Genomic DNA, 18,198 nt, shown 5'->3' with positions numbered 1-18,198 from the left:
TATTGAAAGGAACCGAGACCTTTGGGTTATAAATTTGCATTTCAAGTTTCATCAAAATCGGATCAAAATTGTGGCCTCTAGAAGGAACCGAGACCTTTGGGTTATAAATTTGCATTTCAAGTTTCATCAAAATCGGATCAAAATTGTGGCCTCTAGAGGGTCCACAACATTGATATACCAGTTGTTTACATTATTTGCATACGAGGAGCGTCCATTTTGTCTGGCAATTTTGGTCCGATTTTCATGAAACTCAACCACAGACAAAATTACGGTGTAACGGTGATATATTCGAACGTTTTTTTAAATCGGATAATAATTGTGACCTCTAGAGGGACGACAAGCTAAAAAAGCAATTTTTCTTAAGATCAGGGGCCATAATTCGAGAAGTTACGATTCGATATGCACGAAAATAGAAAGGAACCAAGACATTTGGGTTATAAACATGCATTTCAAATTTCATCAAAATCAGATGACAATTGTGACCTACAAAGGGTCCACAACCCTGATACACAATATTTTGACACTATTTGCGAACGAGGGGCGGCCATTTTGTCCGTCAGTTTCGGTCCGATATTTACGAAATTCAAACTTAACGATCCTTAGGGGGTAACGGTGATATATTCAAACGTTTTTTTAAATCGGATAAAAATTGTGACCTTTATGCGGTCCACAAGCTAAAAACGCGATTTTTCGTACGATCAGGGGCCATAATTCAGGAAGTTATGGTCTGATATGCGCGAATATCGAAAGGAACCGAGATCTGTGGGTTATAAACATACATTTCAAGTTTTAACCAAATCGGATAAAAATTGTGACCTCTACAGTGTTCACAAGCTAAAAACGCAATTTTTTCGTACAATCAGGGGCCATAATCCATGAAGTTACGGTCCGATATATGCCAATATCGAAAGGAACCGAGACCTGGGGGTGATAAACCTTGTGACCTGTAGAGTGTTCACAAACAATTGTGGACGGAAGGACGGACAGGGGCGATGACAATATACGTCCACATGAAAATGTGGGCGTATAAAAAATCAGTGTAAAATTACGAGTTTTAAAAGTCAATCTGATTATTTTTACAATGGAAAAAGTGTCCAAGAAAGGCAATTGGCATTTATGGATGAATACAGCCTTCTGTTGATTTCTTATAAAAAGTAAACTTGCTAAAGTGAACATGGTAAATGATATCATTTAACTTTTACTGTTGAATTGTCCTTTAAAACATCATAAAAAAACTGACCTTAAAACTAAGGTAAAATGATTACCAGATGACTGACCTAATTTTAATGGTGAACTCACATATCTGTAATAAAATTCATACTCTTTTATTTTCAATGCAAAATTACAACAAAATTTGAAAGCTTCTCAAAGTGTTTTAACAAGCTGTTGCCATGCAAGATACATCCACATTTTGCAAGAGATGGACGGAGAACAGAGAAAATCAATAGGGCTCATCCTCTCATTGTCCCAATGCTTTACATCGAATTTGAAAAACAAATCAGTTAAAAACTGATTCAAGAAATTCTGTTATAACTTAGCCTGTCATACACATGCTGACAAAGGCAAAGGCTCAGTTTTAAAAATAATGTCCTTTGCACTAAAATCGAACTCAGTAAGAACTTTTAATTCTTAACATTGGAATCCGACAAACATTGTATCCCCTGGAGGGTCTACACACTTCATGCATATTTCACATTTTGTGTAAAAAGCAGTGGCTATAACTCTACAACGGAAGGTACAATGTACACCAAAATCAAAGTCATCCAAGATCTTTTGATCCTTAAAGCCTAGCTCATAAGTCATAACCCGCCATACGTGTTTGGTATCTCGCAGACAGGCTGCAGGAAACCGAGTGAAAGTTTTGTAAAAGGTCACAGTACTTGTCATGTATCGGTTGCATGTCCAACTTATTCAAAGCGCAGGGAAAAATTTCTTCGTAATTCCGTGGAAAGTGTCAATCTAAAATATGTGCACAGTGCATCAGTAGTGCTTGTGGAGTATACGTGTGACTTAAAATAAACCAATTTCGGGCACCAAAGTATGGCCTGCACTTGACAATTACAAACGTGCATATTGTTTTGCCTCCGGCATATCGACAAAAGAAGTTGAATATTTTCATTGATTTAAAAAATGGCACCAAGGAAAAAGGGCTCAAAGAGTAAGTTGACTGGTCCTCCAGTCCCCCTGGAGTTGGGCAAAACAATTTTTTCGGGCAATCATCAAATTCTTCGGGCAGTGGCCAAATGGTGAAAATTTTTGTAACTAAACCAATTTCGATTCAGATTGTTGTGGTATTACATGTTTAATTTCACTAGAATGGTGTGTATATATATGATAATTATTAATTAGGTGTGATGACGAATCATACACTTATGAGATCAGTCAATGTAAACATTGATTGTTGATCGGGTGCTGTCTGGTAAATTTATGTAGGTTCATTTTTTTTCGGGTGCTGCTGTGGTATTTTTGGGCCAAAATGATACAGTACCCTCAAAGAAAATCAGCCCGTACACCTATGCCTCCAGCCTGTAAAAGTTCAACAAACTTAGTCGTGACAGACATATTTGTGCTTTCTGAAATGAAATGAAAATAGGGTTTAACGTCCTACTGTTTGCTCCGAACTGGGATAATGATGACGGGCATATGCCATACAGTGTGCTATGAGGGAAATTTTGCCCGGACAACATAACATGGCCTACTCTAATACTGAATTCCAACTGTCAAGGGATCTTTTATATGCATGCCAATGTGTACACGGGACCACGGTATTCCGTACCATCCAAACGACTAGACAGCTGTCCTTGTCAGGCCCTCCGTCCTGCATCACTGACAACGGGTAACCATGTCGGAAAATCTGAATGTACTTTCTCGGCCAATGCAGGGATCGAACACCCGACCTCCTGGCTAGCGAGCCAGCGTCTTACCCACTTAGCCACCGTGACCCCCCCTGTGCTTTCTGCAATCATACAAGCTTGACAATCTCCCAAGTATATCGTGCAGGTTTTGTGCACTGATTACATGCAACACACAGAGGTAGTAAGTGAGATGCACTTTTGACTTGCAGGCCGAAATGATAGTAAGTCCGGAGTACTTGTGTAGTAGGTCCAATGCACGTCATCCATACAAAAACTGTGCATCTTTGTCTTACTGTCATCACAAAGCCCCTACTAGCCATGCTCCTGTCTTGATGTAGGAGTACAGACCTCGCACATACTGTACGTGCATTCGTGATTTTTCGCAAGATCCTCAGAATTTGCATGTGCAGGACCAAAAGTCTCTATGGCCATTCTGTGATCTTCTACGGTGCCGAACACACGCAAATGACACGTAAATCTCATGCACAGGTTTACTAAAATTTTCCCTGTAGAGCTAGGCTTTACATATATTTCAATCAGACAGAAATTGTGGCCTCTGGAGGGTCCACAAACTTGTACATATTTAACATTTTTGGTAAAAAGCAGGGGTCATAACTCTAGAATGGAAGGTCTCATGCGCACCACACTCAAACGCATCCAATATTTTTTGATTCTTAACATATATTTAAAGTTTAATCTAAAGGGTCCACAAACTAAAAATACAGTAAGTTACAGTCCGATACATGCCAAGATCTTTAGGGTATTAAAATATACTCTTCAAAAAAAGTTGGGGATATTCAGAAACAATACAAAACTGCAGAAATGCACTGCTGTTTTTATTAGAGGTAACCAGTGTATGTTAATAACAGGCTTGCCTACACATGAACATAAACAGTTCATATGGGCGGCTTATCTGATGGCCCCATTTCACTGGCAAAGAGATACACCGTCAAAAGTGAAAATGAACGTTTTTGATTTTTGTCTTAATAATGAGTAATTGCTCCACCACTCCTCAGACATTCAGCAATTCTCCGTGGCATGCTCCTAATCAACCGTCCAATCACCATTTGGGGCAATCTGACCCACTCCTCTTGCAGTGCCACGGCCAATTCTTGCAGTGTTGTCGGTTGACGTTTACGTCGACAAACACGTCTCCCGATCAAATTAAACATAACACACTAAAGCAAAGATACGCTAAACAGTAAATCTTATGGAAGAACCAATTGGAAAGCAAACATGGATAGATAAACCAGCACGCTGCAGTTTTCATCAACCCTTCCTTGAAGTGTCAAATTTGACAATGAACCCCTGGCGCTATTGCATGTTGCTTGTGCAGCTCAGTGGTTCTGTTGGGGCGATAAGTTCTTCATCTGTGAACATACTCTCATATCAAGTGTCCATGACTATTTATCATATCACAACCTGCATAGGTATTTGCATTTCAATATCCCCTACTTTTTTTTGAAGAGTATATATTTAAAGTTTCATCAAAATCGGATACAAATTGTGACCTGTAGAGGGTCCACAAATAAATATACACAGATGGATGGAAGATGGATACACGGACAGACACAGGCGACGTACACAAGAAAATGTGGGCGTATTAAAAACTGAGTGGAATTTCATTTCCCTAATTTTATTACATTTTATCTTTATGCATGTTTATTTAATTAAACATATTTAAAGCGGAAGAGGAAAAGCAGAGGTTGATCCGATACTCAGTTATGATTTGTTGCTTGTGCATGTGACTCCAGTCAGTGAAAAAGTATTTGTTATCTATCTATTTGGTTCTCTGTTTTATCTGGAACCTACACATGTACTTTATAACAATAATTGATTTGTCATGTTGGTTCACTTTTCTCTTTATGAAACACTTTACTAGTCAGTAGAGATATTTTACAACAATGCAATTGTTTATTACTGGTATAAATCTTTGATTTGGTGTTGTCCTCCTTTTTTTTTTTTTACATTATGCATGATTGCATGTCTACCATTTTTTTATCACAAAAATGTCAAGACTAACGTGGGGATTTTTAGTCACTAAAACAAATAAGTACCAAGTAAAACCAGGTACAACGTCTAACTGCAGCACTGGTAATATTCAAAAACAATCTGGTACTCATTTAAAGTGGCTAAACATTGTTTTACAATAAAATATACACATCAGCTTTAATTAATTACAGTAAATCTATAAATCATACCTCATTAAAGACAAATTAGTATTAGTTAAGTCTTGCTATATTATTACATCCAATCGAACAATATTATACACTGTTCACTAAACTACCTTCTATATTGATGAACGTTGACAAGTACTACTATTAATTTAATTGCCTTACAGTTTATTGATTAGACAATTACCTGAAATTACCAAAACCCATATTTCTCATAATATCATTTAGGTTCTTTAATCTTTCAGCATCAACTCTAAATAATACAAAACAAGTCTTGAAAGTTATCATATTTAAACATGGTATACAGATTACTAATGCAAAAATCATATCAAACAATTAATATGCAAACAAGTTAGTCTGAAACACGTTTGGAAAATTGAAAACAAATTTATGGAGTCGAATCGTTGCTATATTAAAAGAAAATATCATGGTTAAAATTGCAAAATTATTATAGTCAAAATGCTAAAAATGGTCAGTTTCAAGATTTTTCACTTGTATATATCACATAACACAAAATCACTATTTAGTATCAAAACAAAAATTGCTTGACAAAAATTAACAATGTAAAAATCTAGTTATGTTTTTTCACTCTATTTTTCATATTTGCAAATTCACTGTAACTATTTCATTTTGTATTTTCAACTATCAGAATTTCTCTACTGTATTTTCAACCACCAAAATTTCTCCAATCGAACGGACAGAGGGCGTAGTTCTGGGTTTAGCCGAAGTTCATAAGACGTCAGCGCCTCGGCTAAAATGATTCAGCTCCATACAAATATGGCCAAGTTATTCTGTTTTCAAACCACAACTTGAAACTAATAAATAGATTAATTTAATATGATCACTTTATTTTTATATATTTTATTGTAAAATATATAAACCTTGTGTTCAATATAAGTTGAATACTGAATGTTACTTTTCCTTTATCTGAACTTACTTAAATGCTGTAACTTCTTGTGTTGTTTTAGCTCTTTTATCTTTAGTACCTGCATACTGAAATAAGTTAGTATTTACCCTTAAAAGAAAAAAATAAATTCATATCATCTGTACATATATATCATATATAAACAACAACAATAATTCTGATGTCCTTTGCCTTAATCAATCCCAAACTAAATAGATGGCACTCACTACTTACTGGCACATTTTTCTTTTTATGAACCACAGAGCAATCAAATTGATTATCACTCTGCTTAAGCTGAGCACAATATGTTCATTATCAATCTTTATCAAGGCATTTCTCATGGCACACTGCATAGTGTATGCTGGTATTCATTAGCCCTGTTGGTGCAGAAAAGTAGAGTGTGTAGAAAGTTTTGAGAATAAATATTTAATTGTTCTCAAGATTCTCTCTGGAAATGACACATACCAGCAAATTAAACTATGAAGATCAAGAGAAACAAAAAAAAAGAAAAAAAGTCAAATAAGTCTATATTGCAAAAGGCACCACTTCAACATGTGACCAGTGAGTGTGCAAAGTTTCCTGAAATATACTGAATATGTTTTGTAGTTCTGCTCCAGAAACAAATTGGGATGCCAGACAGACAGACAAAAAGAGTGTGATGGATATTACTACATGATGGGTTGATAAAAATTCAAATCCTGATTGGTAACCCACAGTTGCAACAGTAACCATTTTGTGAATGAGTGTTATGGTACGCAGCATAACTTTCATAAAGTATTTGAAAATGTAAAGAGAGAAAAATCTTATTCTGAGTTCAATTCCCACAATTCACTGGTCAAATATTCAACAGTTACCATCCATTCTCGAAGAATATGAATCAAATTTCAATACAGTAATTATAAGCAACTCGCCTGTTATATACATATCACTATAGCAATCAGTTTTCGAACAAATTTGCATCCGAAACACTGTTTTAGTTTAAAGAACAAGTACTACAGACAATTCTAAATATTCTTCCTCCATTTTCTTTAAATATGCTATGCTACATAGTCTGACTTCATAAAAAAACAAATTATCATGACTACATTATATGTCTAAGAAAACAATATGGACGTACCTCATATTTTTAGAAATAAGACTTATTGTATCCATAGTGTCTTTATTTTCCTTATATAATACAAATTTACAATATTTAGGTCTATTGGCTGCCCACCTTGAATCACGATTTGCTGAAAATACTCAAATAATAAATAGAAATCAGGTAGTTACTTGTATTATAACATATTAAAGTGTTTTCTGGCCATGCTTATTGAACTTAGAAAATTAGAAATCTATGAGTGGCGAGTAGCCGTCCCAGATTTCTCTCATGAAGCTATTAGTTTCGTTCATTTTGAACTCATCAGGCTTAAATAAAATTGTGCGGATGTTCCCTTTATATAGTCGTCGGGGACCGGAGCACAAAAGGGATCTCGGATGGACCTCGTTTGAGGTGACCAGAGTTATGAAATTCTTAGCTGGTAAGGTTACTCCGTAGTGAGTATAATAAAATTAGAAATCTATGAGTGGCGAGTAGCCATCCCAGGTTTCTCTCATGAAGCTATTAGTTTCGTTCATTTTGAACTCATCAGGCTTAAATAAAATTGTGCGGATGTTCCCTTTATATAGTCGTCGGGGACCGGAGCACAAAAGGGATCTCGGATGGACCTGCGCAGTGCTGTATCACCGGAGCTACTGCTTCTGTTTAATGGTGAACAGAGAGACGGCTAAAGAATTGCCGTTATAAAATGCTTATTTGCATAGACTCTAAGCCTAGGCTGTGTTGTTTAAAATAATATAAACAAGTGGGAATTATTTGGATAACCGGACTGGGTTGTCGAATTGTGTGATATACGTACTAAGCTTTTCTAGTATTGGATAGCATAATTTGGAACTCGTCCAGACATGCACACTTAGTCTACAAGTAAACTTAGTATTCAACTGCTATTTGACAATTGTGCTGTCGGGTTATATTATCATGACGTGATAGAAATACCTAGTTGTCTTCACTAAGTTTGGAATTGCCATATATATCGCGTATATTGGCGCGGTAAGATGGCCGGGTCTCGAAACTGAGGAACCGATCAACTCTGTCGTTATAGGTTCCCCGTTACTAATTGTCGGATAAGGAATATGATATGACGACGGAATGGTGTTTAAGCTTTATAATATCACTGAAAACCCTAGTGATATTACTTCAGATATTTTTCGCAAACAAGCAGAAGAAATACGTGACATATCGTCATATCATATTCCTTATCCGACAATTAGTAACCTATAACGACAGAGTTGATCGGTTCCTCAGTTTACACTGAGAACTGCTAAGGGGTCAATCTGTGCACAGCCCTTATAGAATTCTTTGTCACATTTGTTATTTGTACGCGTGTCGAAAGAAAATTAATTTCCCGATTATTACTCGGTATTACCGCGTTAAAATTGTTAATTAAAAAGGGTGAAAAACTGTCTGAGAGGTGAGTTAATTAACGCTAGGGGTGAAAAATTGTGCGACTGTGCGTTTTCTGTAGAGGTGTTTTAATTAACCGACCGGTAAAAATTGAATGTCAATGTTATTAATTGTTTGACTGGCGTGTTTTCTCGCTATTTGCAATAACTGCACCAAAAGGAGTATAATCAAGGACCAACAGGCTTTATCTGACACGTACGTGTTAAATCAAAATTTGGGAAGTAAAACTGTTTTACTGTGCGATTTATCATTTGACCGTGTGTTTTACGCAGGTCTTTGTATAATTAAAGACAGGACTTTAGATAGGCGTGTGTGCTCGCTATGATCTACGTTTCTCTTATGTGTCTTTTGTATTGCGTACCATATATATAAAGTTACATTTAATGAAATAAAAATATGGACCTTAAATCTATCGTATACGGAAAGGCGAATGTATCCACTGGAATATAGAGAGTATATCCAGCAAAAAGAACCGAAATATATTTCTGCTTTATTACTAAAAAAAAAAAACGCACTCACCGTTTCACATTTCTTAAATTTATAAAAACGTGCCACGATGCGTGAATTGTACATCTTACCTTCAATAGCAATATCCATAAAACAGAAATCTCCATATTGATAAATAATACGGCACAACCAACCGAACAGTGGTAATTCCCACACAAATGATATATTTAAACTAAAATTACTTTAGCTTTTCACTAAATTTACATCGCATACAATCCAACGATCCTCATTCTAGAACTTGTAATTTATAATAGCTGTTTTTATGCAATTACAGAATTGTCCCGTGATCTAACATATCAAAGAAACACATACGCCCGATATGACACACGCGCAAGTTCACATATTGACCTTTGATTGATAGTATGCATTGAAGGCCGAGCCGTTGGCACCGAAATAAAAAATAAAGATCAGCTTGGTATTGTATCTGTCCCATGGATTCAGCGAAGATTTTAAAGTTCCATAAACTTATGATTACTGAACGATAGATCTGCTCCCGATAGAACTAGATGATATAATTACTTTGGATATGATGTGAACATTTAAATAGTTCATCAATAACACTGTTTATATTTCTAATCGTTTTTTTAAAATACAATATTAGAGCACTAGTATCCTGTATATACAGTCAAACTGTTATGGTTGATTGACCAGAATGTTTGAAAACCTTGACCTATAGCTAGGTGTTGCGTAACAAATGCCGTGTTTTGATACTTGATTGGGGCCATAAAGTAATAAACTAATTAACAAGCTACACGGATTATTTATTTCAACCAAAATGTGTATTAGAAGTTGCTGTCTGAATTACGGTTGTTAATTTTGTTTATAGATTTATTCATTGAATGTTTTTGCTAACTTACAAAATCGTGCAAAATGAAAAATAGGGTAATTTATGGTTAAAACTTTTTATGGTATGTAAATAAAATACATAGAAACGTGTATAGTAAAATTTACTGCAACCAGTAACAAACTATCTCTCTGTTTTATGGAATAATCTACCATTTATAGTTTAAGATGTTGTACATATCTATATTCTTTAAAAAATAAAACTATTTAAAACACAGTTATTTAAACGGGCTTTTAACCGACAGTACATGTCCATAAATTGTCACTTTGTAAAGTGTCCCTAAGCACGTTATATGGAAGGGCGCACTATATAATATATAGTGTATCAATATTCATTCTTAAACTTTAATATATGTATAACAGTAACAAAATTTCGATTTATAGTATTAATATTACTTTGTTCCCTTTATCTGCAAAACCTCTCTCCGATGATAATAATAAATTTTAATTACTTCTCCGTACCAGTTGGAAACGTAATTGTCTAAGGTCTAAATGAAATGTGAAGTTTAATCAAATATCAAATTGCATTGGTGAACAGGGAAATGTATTTTTGCATAAAATTACAATGTTCTTTCAGAAAGTATTCAGATATATATTATTTGCTAGCTATTATAAAAACGTACAATACACAAACAGGGTAAGCGATATGATCAACGATTCCCGAAGAGCTACCAATTTGTCAGAATTTTCAAAGAAAAAATTGACAAATTTATAGTTTAATATCTGTATCTTCTCAAATAAGCTTGTGCACGCCTTTACATGTGATAGAATTGTTACTTTTATCTCGGAGCCGTTATTGCTTTGCATGGACTATGTGTGAAACGGTTAGACGTGAAGTCTGAAATGGTTGGGTTGACATTTGAATGGTACAAATTTGAAGACACAAATAATAACTTGTCGAAAGACGAGAATAATTATATTTACGAGAATAAGTATACATGTATTTACATACAGCAAATTTGGCATATTCGCTATATACACGAGGATATTCAAATTGGGGTCTACCTGTTCGATATTTATAAATGACGACATAGCATTTTGTGCGATAGATTAAGGTCAATATTTTTATTTTATTAAATGCAACTTTATAAGTAGCGTGACTATGGTACGCAGTATAAACGCAAAATATAGTCGTAAGAAGACAAGTTGTAAGACTTTGGTCCTTAAGACAATATTGGGTCTTTGAAAAATTGTTAGTTTACTCTTTCTATAGAGTCAAATCCCACATACTAATAAAAGCGAACGTCATGTTTATATGTAAAAAAAAACCAGTGATATTTTGGTAAAATCATAACCAGTCAAAATATCCATCAAATTCTATCTGTTTATGACATATGGTTGGTAGATTAAATAAGGTAATGTTCTCCCCCCCACCCCCCCTACCACCTCCCCCGGTCTTGGGAAATGGGGAGGTTTATTCCATATTTTGGATGGAAATTAATGTCAAGGTCAGTCTAGGACGTGCAGAAATTAGGGGGTTATAAAAGAGGGTATTGAATGAGACTGATCAGAGCTCACCCAGGTATTCCGAGCCGCTATCATTTATTGAGAACGACGGACCTTCGAAGCCAATCCAGCTTAATAATAAAGTTGAAGAAACCATTTTATTTAACCTGTAGTTTTATATATAAGGATCACGAAGAAATTCTGTAATGCATAAAAACGGCTATTATAAATTACAAGTTCTGGAATGAGGATCGTTGGATTGTATGCGATGTAAATTTAGTGAAAAGCTAAAGTAATTTTAGTTTAAATATATCATTTGTGTGGGAATTATCACTGTTCGGTTGGTTGTGCCGTATTATTTATCAATATGGAGATTTCTGTTTTATGGATATTTCTATTGAAGGTAAGATGCACAATTTACGCATCGTGGCGCGTTTTTATAAATTTAATCAATGTGAAACGGTGAGTGCGCGTCTTTTTAGTAATAAAGCAGAAATATATTTCGGTTCTTTTTGCTGGATATACTCCATATATTCCAGTGGATATTCAAATTGGGCGCTGACTGCTGGGTATTTATAAATGACGACATTACATTCGCCTTTCCGTATACAATGGATTAAGGTCCATATTTTTATTTCATTAACCCTTTCGCTCTAATTTGGAATGGTTTGGTTAAAACTACATATCTTAAAATCCATTGAAAATATTTTGATGAAATTTTCAGGACATCTTGCTAAAGTATAATTTGATCTTGTATCAAATTTTCATGATGGTAAGATGATTTTGTCGGCCATATTGTTTATTCTATTTATAGAATGATTATAAAAAAAACAACAAAAATATTTTTTTAAAACATATTTTATGTAAAATTCTATAAATTTTTAAACAAAAACATTCACCAGTACAAAAACAAACATTTGACTTACTGTAGAGCACTATAAAATTAGTTTATGTTGGGTTATTTTACAGGTTTTTAGTCTATAATAATACTGCTACCATATCACATAGTAAACAAATTAAAATGTCAGCACTATATACTACATTCATTATGAACATATATATAGTCAAAAATCAATTCTTATTATATTAAGTGTATTTCCAGTCTTTTGTTCTTATTTATAATATTTTAAGGTAGGGTACCTTTCAAAACAAGGCTCAATACACATGGGTAGATCACACTGTTTACATTTGTAAGATGTCTGTTTTCTGCGCACTTTTCTATCACTACATACAGCACAGTTCGGTTTATTCTTTTTGTTCCCAAATGTGCAAATAAAATGTCTTTCAGTTAAACGGTTTGGCCCATTTTCATAGTTAACCTGGAGTGATTTTGTGGTTGTTGGTTCAATTAAACCTTCTATTAGGTTCTAATAATCCATCTATCACAGCCCTGCGAAAGTGAACAGGTGTAAGGAGATTATCTGGGTTATCCTTTTTGTACAGAATGTACCCATTCACAAACGCATCCTCTCTAATTCTGTGATATAGAGGGTGATACCACTTAGACGATTTGTGGGGATATTTATAACTGCCAACAAGTTGGTCAAGTCTGTCCACTCCGGCCATTTTATTGTTATAATCTTCCGCTATTACTGGCTTTTCAGGAAGTCGGAAACCATCAACCCCCACTCTGCCACGTATACGCTTTTCAATTGTATTGTCTGTGTGGACGGTAGATAATAAGGATACCCGCTTAGTATCATGCCATGCACAGGCTACTAAATTATTCTTGCGCATAAATACTGGGTCATCCCCTTTCTTTAGATCCAATTCTGCTTTCTTGAGTTTTGTGGGCATACCTATTCGGTTAGGATTTACTGTGCCACAGGCCCCTATTCCTGATTGTTCAAGTTTGTCAAACAACGATGGAGATGAAAGATAGGTTGCCAGGCAACGAAACATACGCCCACAGCATTTAAATCGTCCGGGCAGTCAACAAGTGTTGTCACATATTTTTACTTCTTTCGGTAATGAAACATTTATAATACACTAAAATCTGATTAAGAGTAACAACTCATGAAGTAATTATCAGAAAACCATTAGAATTTGTTTGGTTTTTATAAAGTTCTGCCCCATGCTAACGTTTAGTATACAAAACTTTTAATATCATGGATCTAGCTGTTCAAAGTCATAAAAATTCATTGAAAATCAATATACTTGTTCGTCTCAAGCTCTTAAACTCTGTGTATCAATCTGAAGTCAACTCTGGCAGTAATTATCGGAAATCGCTGAAAACCAATAGGCTTCTTCGTCTCATGACCTTAAACACTGTGTATAAATTTAAAGACAATCGGATATTAACTTTGGCCTTTAATGCGTCCACAAGATTTTTTGAAGTGATCAAGGGCCATAACTCTGGCAGTAATTATCAGAAATCGCTGAAAATCAATAGGCTTCTTCGTCTCATGACCTTAAACACTGTGTATAAATTTAAAGTCAATCGGATATTAACTTTAGCCTCTAGAGCGTCCACAAGATTTTTTGAAGTGATCAAGGGCCATAACTCTGGCAGCAATTATCGGAAATTGCTGAAAATCAATAGGCTTCTTCGTTTCATGGCCTTAAACACTGTATATTAATTTAAAGTCAATCAGATATTAACTTTAGCCTCTATAGCGTCCACAAGCAATTGTGGACGCCGGACGGACGAACGGACGGACAGGGGCGACGACAATATACAACCACATTTCAATGTGGGCGTATAATAAAAATTATCCATGTATACAATGTGGCCCTTATTTTCAAAACCATCTAGGAGTTTCATTACAACCTCTTGTGTGAGTGGAACATTTTTGTCGCAAATAAAAGAGTCTTTTCCTGTATACAACGTCGATTTGATTTGGTAGCCGGTCTTTGCATCACACATATGCTTTGCTGGCATATATTGTCGAAAATGTATCCTGCCTTTGAATTTCGTCATGCTCTCGTCTATGCTGAGGTAGCGGCTTGGTACGTAATAAGCAGTGTACAGTGGCTGGACTATGTCAAGTAGCGACCGTACATTGTGTAATCGGTCATAACCAGGTTGCATTGTCCGATAAGTGAAAGAATTATGATAATAACAAATATCTGTCTCTTGGCATTACTTTTGAAAAGGGTGTATATGTAAGCCAGTAATCATTCAGCGAGAATTTGCTGCAAAGCCCCATGCAGATTTAAAGAGCCGTGTACGCTTTCACTTCTGAAATAGAAGTCGGAATCCATTTGCAATATCGTGAATATTCCGGTAAATCATTGTTGTCTTTTCTCATATTCAAGACCGTAGTTGGTCTCAACGGCTATCAAATCAAAAACCTCATCAGGATAAAACAGCTGAAAATAATCATAAGGCCTTTTTTTTTCACTAATAAATGTTTGATCAGCTCTACCCCCAACAAAGTTTGGCAACCAGTCTGGGCTGTAATCATCATGCATAGAATACTCTATCCAATCAGCCATATGTGACCCCCCATAGTATACTGAATCACCACAATGAGGACATTTTGAAAATTGAGTTATTGTTATTTTCACATTCTCAAACTCATTACCTTCAATTTGATGTATAGTTTGTTTGAATTGGCAAAAATTGACTGAGCTGTGTCCATTAGAAGCTACCCAACTCACAAAAGTAAGTTTTGAGAAAAAGCAAGTCAAAAGATTTGGTATGTTCCAAAACAAAATCCCATAGCAACCAGGCCATTTATCTGCTGTTTTGTCGCTGAATATTTCTTTCCTTGTTTTTTCAGGGGTGCTGAAGACGAAAATCGTAGTAAAAATTTGATTCGACTATTTCCTCAATTTATTTGCTATTTTGTCGTTTAATATGTTTTTTATTAAGGATTTCAAGGGTGCTGACGACGAAAATCGTAATAAATGCACCCCTTTCGTAACGAAACATCCACAACACATACGGCATAATATTCACATGATAGTGTTATACTGAAGAACAAACTATACTTTAGTAGTCTGTTGTGTATGTTATAACTTTGGTGAGATTAACTCAGTTAACTCAGTTAATCTCATCAATTAATTAGCACCTTAGTGCCAGCTAGTGGTCAGGAGATTAAGATTGTTGATTGGATAATCATCAAAGAAGCCGCCACAGCTGTACGCGTGTTCATTTAACACGTGAATTAAAATAAGATTTTGCGTGTACGATAGGTCTATTATTATTTTCAGGTACCGTGACGTTATCAAAATATGAGTCCCTATAGAAATGTCAATTTCATAGTCAAGAAATGCTTACGTTTACTTTCGTGCATTTGGCTTTGATGTAAATATCGAGCATTTCGGCTCGTTCTCATTTTTTCGACCCATACTGATAAGAGAATTTTAAACAATAATATCCCAGATGCATTCCTTACTTTGCATACCGTATGAAGAAGCGACAGTAAACGGAATTCAGCTATCAATAAAATTCTCTTCAAAAAGAAAATTATTGGCCATTTTGTTTATTTCCATTTAAGGCCTATAGATTATTTTTTTAAAGATGATATGAGATATCAAATAATCACCACTTGGATTAATTATTCGGAGTAAATAATGAGTTGTCGACGGCTTTATCATTGACTCGTGACAGCTGATTAGTAATAGTATTACTCAATGAGATCCACCCGCTTGTCGATTAATTTACATCATCAGCCACGTGGTTTCGATTAACACTCAACGGCAATCTATATACGATCAGAATTAAGTTACCCAAAAACATTATCGCCAAAACCAAATATTTATCGATAATGTCTTGCACGCGGTGTCTGGGCCAATCAGCAAACGAGTTGTGTAGACAGCATGGCAACAGGCGGAGTTTATTTATATTTTTGGGAGGTTTTAAAACTCGATTGTATCCGTTCAAAATCAATTCGACAATATTTTGATCATATTTGTAAACTAGAGATGCTCCGCTTTACAACGATGCCAATTATTATGATCATTATGCAAGAGGAATGACCGGTCGTCCAGCTGCGAGCGTAGAAAAATAATTAATTTAGCCGAGAATTTTAAGAAATAGGACAGATTTAAGAATACGGTACTCTTACAAAACGTTCAAATACAGGTGTTTTAAAATGTTTTATTGCTATTTTGATCTTTTGTGTCGATAGATCATATTGTGAAAATCTCAATTTCGATCAAAATCAATATTTTCACTTATTTTGTCTTTATCTCATTATTGATTCGTGGGCATTCCGACTCATTTAGCTGCGGCCGGTCACATATTTCCATTGTTATTTTCATTATTTTCAGGTCTATTATTTCGGACACCATCTACATTATCATCGTCATTTCTAGTTTGATTTGTCGTGTGTCGTGTCACACTTGTGCTCTGCTCACCTGCACCACGCCCATTTACGCTTATACCAATGGAATTACTACTAGGAACAAAACACGTTTCTTCGTTGGAATTTGTTGTCAATTGTTCTAAACATTCCGAGTCACTTTCAACTTCGTTATCGGAATCAAAATCGTCACATTCTGAGCCAGGATCTAAGAGAATAGTCCTCAAAGCTTCGTGGGTTGAAATAAGTCTACTCGATGCCATTGTTCGTTGATTCTTTTGTTCAAAATCTCTCAAATATATCGCTGAATTGAAAACAATTTTCCTCACACTAACAAAGAACTTCAACTTCTGCTACTTACAGTGTTGACATCAGTGTCTATTTTTAGTAACGTCTTTCACGCGCTGTAAAAAATGACGTCAACTGTACTAAACTATTTACATCAAATTTGTCGACAAAAGCCGCCTGCCGCAGCGACCCGTCTAGTCGACAAAAGTCGCCTGCAGCAGCGACAAAGTTAAATGCAACTTTATATATACTGAGCGCCATGGAAAACGCATCACTTAGTTTTTCGTATAACAAAATGATCCTGTAAACAGATCTTATTTATTTTGCTTCTTATTGTGAACAATATTCAAATGGGAACACATCAATAACAACACATTTGTACACTTATGGATGTTTAATCTGTAATCAATGGTACAAAATCAGAGGGGTCAAAACCAAAAGTACGACACAGATGTCAGTAGCGCGTGTGTCCTCCACGGGCTCTTACGCACGCTGTGCAGCGACGTCGCATGGAATTAACCAACGTTGAAAGAAGGCCGGTATGCGGACAAGCATTATCCTGTTGGAAGTGCTGAAGTTGTGGGTACGCTCGAAACATCAGAACAACAATTGGTTGCAAGACATCATCACGGTAGGCTACAGCATTAATGCGACCCCTGCAAATGTGTAGGGCGGTCCAGTGATGAAATGTGAAGCCTCCCCACACCATTACACTTCCCCCACCCCATCGATTTGTTTTGAGGACGCAGCAGTCTGCAAGACGTTCCCCAAGACGTCTCCACACACGTTGACGGCCATCAGCGTGATAAAGATGAAAGCGACTCTCATCACTGAAGAGCACACTTTGCCAGTCTACTCTTCTCCATGTCTGGTGTCCTTGAGTCCATATCAAACTTCGCTGACGGTGATGATCCCTGAGGATAGCTCCAACATAAGGTCATCGTGCACGGAGTCCTACTTCTCTTAGACGACGTCTTACGGTGTTGGCACTTACTGGTCCTTGTCTTCCGACGACTGCTGCACCTGTTTGAGTCGCTGGGCGGAATCTGTCACACAGATGAGTGACCCGGATGTAGCGGTCTTAAGCCTGGGTTGTAACGCATTGTGGACCAGGACGTTGACGGTCACGTGTTGATCCAGTAACTCGAACGTGTTCCACCAACCTTACAATAGTGGACTGGTGACAATTGAAGTGTCTGGCAATAGCACGTGTAGACATGCCAGCCCGGGACATTCCCATGGCTTCATTCCGTTGATTTTCAGTTCATGTACTGCACATTACGTTGAAAACATGCTTTTAAAGGGCTCACACACAATGCTGCACGTGAATATTGGGTTTTTCATGTGCATCTCGTGCAATTTTTTTTTGTCCACACGGGCCGATATTTTTTGCGTTTGGGAGCATTGTGTGAAACAATAGTTCATAGTA

At 36.0% G+C, this 18,198-nt stretch overlaps 1 protein-coding gene across 6 annotated transcripts in view; it reads right to left on the bottom strand.

Moving 5' to 3' along the window:
- LOC126828361 (pseudouridylate synthase 7 homolog) overlaps positions 1-18,198 on the bottom strand; it is a 239,651-nt gene that overhangs the window by 127,195 nt on the left and 94,258 nt on the right. For 5 of the 6 annotated variants that reach the window (XM_050558111.1, XM_050558107.1, XM_050558110.1 and 2 more), the window contains 4 exons: positions 7,051-7,171; positions 5,967-6,044; positions 5,217-5,282; positions 1,241-1,303 (listed from right to left, as the gene is read on the bottom strand). In XM_050558111.1, coding sequence (XP_050414068.1) covers positions 1,241-1,303; positions 5,217-5,282; positions 5,967-6,044; positions 7,051-7,171 — 328 coding nt within the window. The remainder of the gene's footprint in view (positions 1-1,240; positions 1,304-5,216; positions 5,283-5,966; positions 6,045-7,050; positions 7,172-18,198) is intronic. The other variant, XM_050558108.1, reaches the window with a different exon arrangement.

This window comes from Patella vulgata, chromosome 7 (genome assembly GCF_932274485.2).
Source record: "Patella vulgata chromosome 7, xgPatVulg1.2, whole genome shotgun sequence".
Lineage (NCBI taxonomy): Eukaryota > Metazoa > Mollusca > Gastropoda > Patellidae > Patella > Patella vulgata.
This window is presented reverse-complemented; position numbering and strand designations above follow the sequence as displayed.